This window comes from Carassius carassius, chromosome 42, assembly GCF_963082965.1.
Source record: "Carassius carassius chromosome 42, fCarCar2.1, whole genome shotgun sequence".
NCBI classification, from domain to species: domain Eukaryota; kingdom Metazoa; phylum Chordata; class Actinopteri; order Cypriniformes; family Cyprinidae; genus Carassius; species Carassius carassius.
The window spans coordinates 11,044,229-11,054,700 of NC_081796.1; the positions used below are offsets into that span (position 1 = coordinate 11,044,229).

General features: G+C 38.5%; 1 protein-coding gene across 1 annotated transcript in view; it reads left to right on the forward strand.

Moving 5' to 3' along the window:
* Positions 1-10,472, forward strand: part of LOC132123791 (serine/threonine-protein kinase PRP4 homolog) — a 117,945-nt gene that overhangs the window by 57,213 nt on the left and 50,260 nt on the right. The window contains exon 4 of the mRNA XM_059534429.1: positions 3,390-3,533. Within this exon, the coding sequence (XP_059390412.1) occupies positions 3,390-3,533 (144 nt within the window). The remainder of the gene's footprint in view (positions 1-3,389; positions 3,534-10,472) is intronic.

Sequence of the window (10,472 nt, forward strand, 5' to 3'; positions counted from 1 at the left end):
GTATAAAAATGAAAAGAATGAGCATGTACAGCACTCAATACTTAGTTGGGGCGCCTTTTGCCTGAATTACTGCATAGTTCACAGTCTTTGTAATGTGTCACCAATACATTTGTAACATTTATAATGCATTCAGAAACAATTCTCAGTATTGACTTTAAAGGCACTTAATAGAACTGCATGTTTATGGAAAAGGCTTTTATTAAAAAAAAAAAAAAAAATCCCAATGGAAGTTGTGGTTCTCATGATTATTTAGAGAAAAAAAAGACATTAGAACAACTAAACAATCAAATATAATTTATGAATGAATTAGGGCTGTCACTTTTAGTTCGAAAATCGATTACACAATCGATCGGACCAACCAAAAAAAGTTTCGAAAATGAAAATAGGGAATCGATTTTAACCAAATATGTACACTATTAATTTTAAAAGAATTACACAATTAAAAAATATAGATGTAACAAAACTCACAAACAAGCAGAAAAAGAAAATGAAGAATTCCGAAAGTGCAGTATGCATTGCGAATGCTAGACAGAAAATACCAGCAATTTTACGCACCTATAAGACCCAGTGACGTCGAAAGCGACCTCTTATGCTGCGTTCACACCAAACGCGAATAGAGCGTCTGTCGCGAATGATTTCAATGTAAAGACGCATTTACGCGCGTCTGGAGATCTCGCTGCGCGGTAGAGGCGAATTCGACTCATTTGCGCATCTAGTTACAGGAGATTCTGAGTTATGAAAAGGAACATTGCAAGCTGACAGCGACCGGCTTCTGTGGTGGAAAATTGGTAGTTATACCCCCACCTTGCGCAACTGTACCTGAGTGTCCCTGGGACATCAGTGCAGTCAGAGCGCGTCTTCTCAACAGCTGGACATATAGTGAATAAAAAACACTCTGCTCTGGACCCCGAAAATGTTGATCGACTTGTTTTCCTGTCCAATAAATTTGTTATGGCCCTAACCTTTTTGCGCGTTTCATTATGCCTGCCTAGTGCCGCCTAGCCTATGTGTCGGTTACGTTCAATAAAAAAAACACACATGGCTTGTTCACAAGTCCATTTAATGTTTCATTTTTTGAACAGTTGTTTGAAATGGATTGAATAATTTAAAATAATCTTGGAAATTTTTGAATTGCCTTAATCATAAATGCAGCCGGGTTGAAGCCTGCAGTGATGTTTTTCTTTTGTTATGGCAGCTGTCCCCTCTGCATATATATTTTTTCGAGAATGTTGCACTCCTGTTGCTGTTTATTCTGCACGAAACTTCATGCCAATAAATAAGAAAAATTGCTGACTTGTGCGTTTCCAGCGCTCTCTTTATGTTCGTCTGTTATTTGACGTTGAAAAGGGTAAACAAATTTTTTTTTTTAGACATGGAAAATCGATTTTACAATCGATTCAATGAACACTTATGTCTTAAATCGAAAATGATTTTTTCACAAAAGCGACAGCCCTAGAATGAATGATTCAATGACTTCCTCAAGATGTACTTATTTCATAACTGGATGATTCAACATTCTTGAACGATTCTCATATTTAATATTAAGACAAATAGATTTTAACAGCTCCTATCGCCACCTACTGGCATTACAATGTAGTTAACTAATCTTTATTTAAAGTGTCAAATTACTTTCAAAAGGTGATTTACTCTATTTTAATCAGTACCATACACATCATACACACAGTTTATATCTGAACTACAAACTTTTAACCCAGTACTTCTGTGACTTTAATGTTTGTAACAGAAATAATGACACTATATGGCTGAAAATACTGTTAAGCTGTTTTATTTCATGACAGATGACAGCTGCTCTCTTTAGGTCAATGGCAGCACAAACGCAAATTTAAATGCTCAAATCACACTGGTGTGATCGTTTTCTGCAGGGATGAACCAGGTGATCACAACATTGATCGCACAAGTCAAAGGTTGAGGAATGAAACAGACAAATCATTTAATTTAGGAATGGAATCATGTTGGTGTTTGAATCGTTTTTGCGATCTTTAAAGATCTATTAAATTAAAGTTCTTTGTCATGTTGGTGGTGACACCTCTCTTACAACATGTTTAGCTATCACAGATATTATACTTAGCTTTTATTGGCTTCTGATCGCAAATGTAGGCAACTTTGGAGCACTTAGATTAGCGAGCAAGGTCTTGGCAGATCGCTAGGTCTAGTCCCCACAGATAAAAAAAAAAGAACGCATAGGAATCAATTGGTGAAATCGAAATTTTTAGTATCCGATTCCTGACCTTACGTATCCGATTCTGGAATCAATTGTCGATTCCCAATCCTAGCAACAAGTCTGTGTTGGCTTTAGCAACTTCTACAGATAACTTAAAGCACGAACACAAATAATGTTTAAGGGTGCTTTCACACTAGCACTTTTGGTGCACACCCGGGTTCGATTGATGTCAGAGTTCAGTTCAAGAGGGTTGATGTGAACGCTGTCTTCCGTACTCGTATGAGCACCTGCGAACCGTACCCGAGTCCGCTTAAAAACGGTAGTCTGTGGTACGCTTCATGTGAGCTCTGGTACGGTTCGCTGCTTATGTGAACGCAATCGTACCAAATCGCGGAATTGAACCGCTTTTAATGACAAATTATTTGATGAAAATGTGTGTTTGTGTGTGTGTTTCACTCACTTTCCTGATGAGCGTGACTGACGCGCTACAAGCAGAGAGCTGTACATCTCATTTATGTTCACCTTCAACGTTCTTTAGAGCATTTTCAGTACATTCGTAAGACAGACGCAAGTGCCGTTATGTACCGAAGCTTTATAAACAAAACGAACAGTTCGAGAACGTAATACAAAAAAGTTCAGAGTAATGTTATGCATTTGCCGCCTTCTCCTGCGCTGTCGTTACCAAGCAACGGGGTAAACAGCTGCTGGCTTGATGACGCAAGCGAACCACGGTTAGGACTCAAATATTATAATATGAACACAGTCCAGCGGGGGCAGGGGGAGGGGGGAGCAACCGAACTCTGGTTCGGACCAGGCAAGTGAACCAAGTGTGAAAGTACCGTAAAATATGTAGGGTTTTATTTTGGGGGGATGGGGGGTGCATGTCTTCGTCACCTTTTTCACCAAAGATGAGTTTGCATCCCTGCAGTTCAGTGTGATAACTGTGGGGTGGTGTTGGCGCAGTGGATAAGACACATGCCATTGGTGTGAGAGACCCGGGTTTGAATCCACTGTGAGACACCAATGTGTCCCTGAGCAAGACACTTAACCCCTAGTTGCTCCAGAGGCGTGCGACCTCTGACATGTATAGCAATTGTAAGTCGCTTTGGATAAAAGCGTCAGCTAAATGAATAAATGTAAATGTAAATGATAGTGTTGTTAGTTATTTGTGTAATGAACTGTTCTGTTTTGGTGGGTCTGCTGAAAGGGACCGGTTTGGACACTCCAGACCACGGCGATCCACCTCCAGAGAGCGTGAGAGGAGGCGACGGCGAAGTCGGGATGAAGACAAGTTCAAAGGCAGTCTGTCAGAGGGTATGAAAGCAGACCAAGACGACTCCTCTGAAGAAGTGTGAGTAATAGTGTTATTTTCAAGGAACTTAAGGAGTTAACTGAACTGTTATTGTCATCAATGCTCATCCATGCATAATAATTTTAATAATCTTTCTAATAATTCATCTAATTTAACGTGGCCTGAGAAAATCATGCCTTTTTTGGTTTGTGAAATCTGAGAACGTGCTGCACACACGTTGTGACTTTTGTTAAATAGCTTAAAATAGCTTACAGTAGGTGGACAACCAGAATAGGTAACCGCCACGTATATCACTGCCGCAGGGCCATGCCGTTAACTGCAAGTCAGTTACATGTTAACTGAATGTAATTGTAAAATGTTGGTTTGTAAATGGAGATGAAAGGACGCAGTAAAGTAACAATAACACTATAATATAAAATTGTAACATCTTTAAAAACCATTAGAAAATTTACAGTGAGTTAATTGCAAAACGTGAGAGTCTTAGGCTACAGTCTACTAAAAATTTAAAGAAAGGCTCTTATGCATGCTATTGTTATTAAACAGTCATTACACACACACACACATATATATATATATATATATATTAGGGATGGGGGAATTAACGCGTTAATCTTTGCGATTAATTTTAGATGTTTAACGCGTTAAAAAATAATAATGCAATTGACGCATTACTTTTTTTTTTTTTTGCCTCGTTTCCATGACTTCCTATTGCTTATTGTGAATGTGCCGAACAGTCACCCTGTCATGATGGAGATGAACAAGGATGGAGTCTTAGGAGGAATGTTTACATTTAAAAAGTTGCCTGATGGCCTGTTTGATAAAACAAAGATGGTGTGTACGATTTGCAAAGCTGAATTCAAATATTATAGAAGCAATTCGTCTTTAATCTACCATTTAAAAGCAAAGCACCCAGGTGCTAGCAACATAACTAGCGAGGCTACAGGAGCGCCTCGCCAATCCACGTTACTAGAGTGCTACAGTAATCGTGGCAGGCCATTGACCAAACCTGTAACTGATAAATTAACCGATGCTTTAGCTAAATGGATAGCTAGAAACTGCCACCCAGTTAGCACTGTGGAAGACGAGGGACTGAGAGAAATCATGCAAATTGCATCAGGAGACACGTCTTACAATCTACCCTCGAGAAGAACGATTATGTCGAGAATACACAGTTTGTATGACAGCGAGAGGGCGCGAAGGATGGACATTTTAGAGAAAGCAAAATATGTCGCTCTCACAGGAGATCACTGGACAACGGTGAGCAATGACAACTACTTGGGTGTCACAGCGCACTTCATAGATGAGTGGCGATTGCATTCGTTTGCCCTTACTGTGAGTCAGACCACAGAGCGCCACTTTGCAGAGGTATGCGCTGAACATTTTTTGGAAGTCGCCAAAGAATGGAAAGTGGAGCAAAAGTTAACAACACTGGGGACGGACAGTGCTCGGAACATGACGGCAGCAGCGAGACTACTACCATTTGAGCACCTGCCCTGCACGGCCCACAGTGTGCAAAGAACAATCACGGTTTCTCTTGAGCCTTGCAGGTTAGTTAATATTATGCTAGTATCTCTCTGCTATGTTTGTTTTACTCCTCTCTCTCTCTCTCTCTCTCTCTCTCTCTCTCTCTCTGTGTGTGTGTGTGTGTGTGTAATGTATGTGTGATAGGGGATGTTCTATTACTCTCTCTCTCTCTTTGTGTGTGTGTGTGTGTGTGTGTGATAGGGGATGCTCTATTACTCTCTCTCTCTCTCTCTCTCTCTCTCTCTCTGTGTGTGTGTGTGTGTGTGTGTGTGATAGGGGATGCTCTATTACTCTCTCTCTCTGTGTGTGTGTGTGAGATAGGGGATGCTCTATTACTCTCTCTCTCTCTCTCTGTGTGTGTGTGTGAGATAGGGGATGCTCTATTACTCTCTCTCTGTGTGTATGTGTGATGGGGATGCTCTATTACTCTCTCTCTCACTCTCTCTCTCTCTCTCTCTCTCTTTCTCTCTGTGTGTGTGTGTGTGTGTGTGTGTGTGATAGGGGATGCTCTATTACTCTGTGTGTGTGTGTGTGTGTGTGTGTGTGTGTGATGGATGCTCTATTTCTCTCTCTGTGTGTGTGTGTGTGTGTGTGTGTGTGTGATAGGGGATGCTCTATTACTCTCTCTCTCTGTGTGTGTATGTGTGTGTGTGTGATGGATGCTCTATTACTCTCTCTCTCTCTCTCTCTCTCTCTCTCTCTCTCTCTCTCTGTGTGTGTGTATATGTGTATGTGTGTGATAGGGGATGCTCTATTACTCTCTCTCTCTCTGTGTGTATGTGTGTGATAGGGGATGCTCTATTACTCTCTCTCTCTCTCTCTCTCTCTCTCTCTCTGTGTTTGTGTGTAATTTATTACAATTTACTGACATATTTCAAACATTTCCACTGCAGAAATGTGACTGAACTCCTGGGGGGAGAGCAATACATCTCCTGTTCAGTGGTGTTACCAGCATTGTGCCACCTGTTCAGAGTTATGGAGCCATCAGATGATGATCCGGTCTATGTGTTGAGGTTCAAGAAGGTGTTTACCACAGACCTAGCTAAACGTAAGGAAAGCACCAACCTCACATGGCTGAAGATCGCTACTGCCCTGGACCCCAGGTTTAAGGACCTGAAGTGTCTTCCCAAAGACGAAAGGAATGAGGTGTGGAAATCAATAATCAACCTGGTAAAGGAAGAGAGGCTGGCACAACAACCATCTGCAGATACAACAGGAAAACAGCCACCGAAGAAGAGCAGGATGTCCGTCTTCTTGCTTGGTTCATCTGATTCAGATTCAGAAGATGAAGAGTCCATAGACAACTCCCTGGACCGCTACAAATCAGAACCCAAAATTGACATGGACCAGTGTCCACTGCAGTGGTGGTCAATGAGAGAAGGAGCACATGTCCTGCTGGCTGGCATTGCACGCAAGTACCTGTCAACACCTGCAACCACAGTGCCTTGTGAGAGGTTGTTCTCACTCTCAGGCCACATTGTCCAGAAAAAGAGAGCTGCTTTGTCCCCTGATAATGTAAACCGACTGGTCTGTCTCAGTTGCTGGCTTAATGTAAAAGAGTAGGCAAAATCTTTGGGTGAAAAAAAATAAACATTCTCCTTTTGTTATTCATATTGCAAAGACTTATGTTCGTTTTTGAAATTCAACTGGCACTTAAACATTTTTTTTTTAAAATATATTGTTGGTGCATAAAGAAATTATTTATTTTGGCCAATTGGCTTAAGTTCTAAACTGATCTAGACTTTTTGATGACCTTGATGGTTTTAATATTCAACTTTCACTTTGTTTATAATGTTGCTGCACACATTTTATTTGATGGGAACAGCTACTCTGTGGTTCTGTGGAGAGTCTGTTTACAATTCAAATGTCATTAAAATGTTATGTCATTAAAAACTTTGTGTTGTTTAATTTAATTAGGTGATTCTACATTTAAATATTGATGATAACAAGCTTGGGGGAAAACACAATTAATTGCAATTAATTACAGAAAATGTGCAATTAATTAGTTAATTTTTTTTAATCGATTCCCAGCCCTTATATATATATATATATATATATATATATATATATATATATATATATATATATATATATATATATATATATATATATATATATATATATATATATACACACATATACACACACACACACACATATATACATATGTGTGACTCTACAGTTTTCATATATAGAAGCAGATTAGTCTCAAATATAATTCACGCAAAAAACACGATTCACACATGTATAGACAATTTCACATGCATGAAACCTATTTCACGTACACACAAAAAAAATTCACGTGCGTGAAAAAAAAATATATTCACAAAAAGCAATTCACAAGCGCAAAATAAAATTATATATTTATAAAATACATTTCACAAATGCAAAAAAACTATTTGTAGATATACAACTGTGCACAAAAACCTTTGAATGTTTAAAACGTACGAGTGTCTGAATGTACGAATCGTCATTTACTACGAATCCACTCGGATTTGTGTGTTTTTGAGACTTTCCTAGCAGAGCTCTCTTCCCACGTGGGTCTCTCGTACTCTTTAGCCAATCAGATGCGAGCTTACCATTCAACCAATCATATCATAAGCCACTGAGTGCATTCAAGGAGCACGATTCTGCGCACCTTTAGCGCAATATGGATTAATTAGAATGGAAATTAAGCCTTTACATCAGTAATCCAGCATGGCGAATGAAGAACGGGAAGCACGGGTAAGAGTTTAGTTTATTACACATTTTATCGTTTACACATTCAATCAAGACAGTTTTTCTAGTTAGAAAACTAGTTAGAAAAAAATACAGTTGTAACGGGACAGTTACAGTAATTATAAATTAAACTGCAATCAGGATAGTAAAAAGAAAGACCTGTAAAGACAAAAGTAACATTTTGAGAGTTGTGAAATTATAATTCTAAATCTTGTTTTATAAATTGATGTCTGTTAGGTCAGTGTGTACTTTCTTACAGTAATACATTTTAAAACATGTAGCCTAGTCATTGTTAACCACTACATTGAAGCAATGTAGTTCGATCAAGATAAACAGCATCACATATTTAGAAACGTTGTTTAATTTGTAAATATATTGTCTGTACATTGTAATGCATCTTTCTCTTCTTATAATTTAGGAATATCTAAAGCAGTATATTCTTCAGCGACTTCATGATCATTTAGTTCAGGGATTGCCAAAGTGTGGTGCGCGAGAGGAAAAATGTAATGGCAGGCTGTTTTTTTTTAAATGGGATTTTTCCATACAATAAAAAAACATGAACAGTAAACATTTCCTTTTTAATCGCTTTTATTTTAAAAAATATATATAATTTATTAGTTTTCGATGGAAAAGTAGAAGACAGATGCTGTCTTCAATGCACTGTTCTTCTTTTATGTACTGCAGGCTAATATGCGTGCCAACTCGTTTCATTCATTCCATAATATATATTATAAATATGCTTAACTGGCTGAAATCAGAGAAACTGTCAAGTCGGACATCTTATGATAAAGTTGTTAGTCAGGAGGAGAGGGGCCAAGAGAGAGTGAGGATTTGAAGGCAACAGAGACGAAGAGAATAGAGAAAGAAAATGAGCAAATAAAAAATCTTGAAGAAATCTCTCTCTCGCTGCAGGCTGAGCGACTTTTGCGCTGCACTCGAAAAGTTCCAGATGCATTCTCTTTCTTTTTATTTTATGTTTGAGCCTATGCTCTTTGGAACTTAATTATGTTGTAGATCGTGTCTAGGTTATTGTTGCACTTGAAAAGTTTCAGATTGATCCTCGTTTTTGTTTATTTTATATATTTCGGAGCTTATTCTCTTTAATGATGTGGATCGTTTGTAACTTCATTGGAATTTAATTCAATGTACTGTCGTTCTAATTTTCCATAACCGTTATGTTATGCAGCGGTTCCCAAACTTTTTTTCCTGTGCTCCCCCTTCTATGTCCCAACCGGGTTGGCGCACCCCCATTCCCCACTTAAAAAAAAACGCAACAAAGCTGTCTTTTAACGCCATATAAAGAGTCATGAACAAAGAACATCAACAAAGTTTCAATATAATGCAACAAAGCACAAGCTTCCACTTTTAAGAGGACGAGTGACAGACACAGGCTCAGTAACAGAAAGCACGGTTATTTTCAGCCGCATAAAAGAAACAATATGCTAGGCCTATTAAATGACCATGGACCTAGCAGCAGCATCATCTCAACCCGCGGCCCGTCACGAATTCAAATGCGTCCCACCATGCTGAACACAATAAAAAAATTTTTTCAGTTTTACAATTATTATTATTTTTTACATTATTTAAACATTTACTTAAGAAATATAAGCTATAGCCTAATGTTTTTTTTATGTTAAATTATTTTGTTTCATATATTATTTTCAGACATGATCAGACCTACTCACATAACATTACTCATTTAACGAACACATACAAGCGCCCACTTTGGCAGAATTCAATCAACAGCCATTAGTTAGGTAAAATTGAGCATCATAATGGTCAAATTTGTTTTTAAGGGAGAAAAAAAAGAAATGTGAAAAATGCCAGCGAATGAACACGTATAAAAAATAATAGTCGCAGTATCAGTAGTGAAGGAGAGTGCTGGATTTTCGGTTTGCCCCGCATTTTACTTGAAGTTCAGGCAAATGGGAACACCATATATTACATGGCAATCATCCTTAATTGAAGAAATGTGGCAAAACATCTCTAGAGAGAACCTTATATTATTAAATTCGAATGTGCTGTCCATATTTGGATCAACATAGGCTACATTTGTGAATGCACATTTTCTGCAATGTCGCATCAAGTCATGCTCCCGTGCGCGTCTTACAGACTGCATCTTAAGCCATATGTTAAACTTTCCGCGTCCGTGGGGTGACCGTTATGGACCGCTAGGTAGGCGTGACGTAATCATCGTCATGGGAGAGTGTGTGCGGAGGCTCTGAGAGGACGAACGCGTACCTCACTTTTTTTTTTTTTTTATGACCGCGCGGACAGGTGCGCGTGGTCAGTAGGCTTCAAAAGCACAATTGCACATGTGGAGGCAGTGTGTAGAAGCCCATTGCTACTCGAACCTGTGCAATCCGCTTGCACTTGGACTTGGACCATAGTGCGGCCCAGTGGAAAAAAAGGTTGAGAACCACTATAACATATATAGTTACAAATTAAACAACGTTTCTATATATATGATTTTGTTGATCTTGATCGAACTACATTGCTTCAACGTAGTGGTTAACGATGACTAGGCTACATGTTTTAAAATGTATTACTGTAAGAAAGTATACACTGACCTAACAGACATCAATTTATAAAACAAGATTTAGAATTATAATTTCACAACTCTCAAAATGTTACTTTTGTCTTTACAGGTCTTTTTACTATCCTGATTGCAGTTTAATTTATAATTACTGTAACTGTCCTGTTACAACTGTATTTTTTTCTAACTAGTTTTCTAAC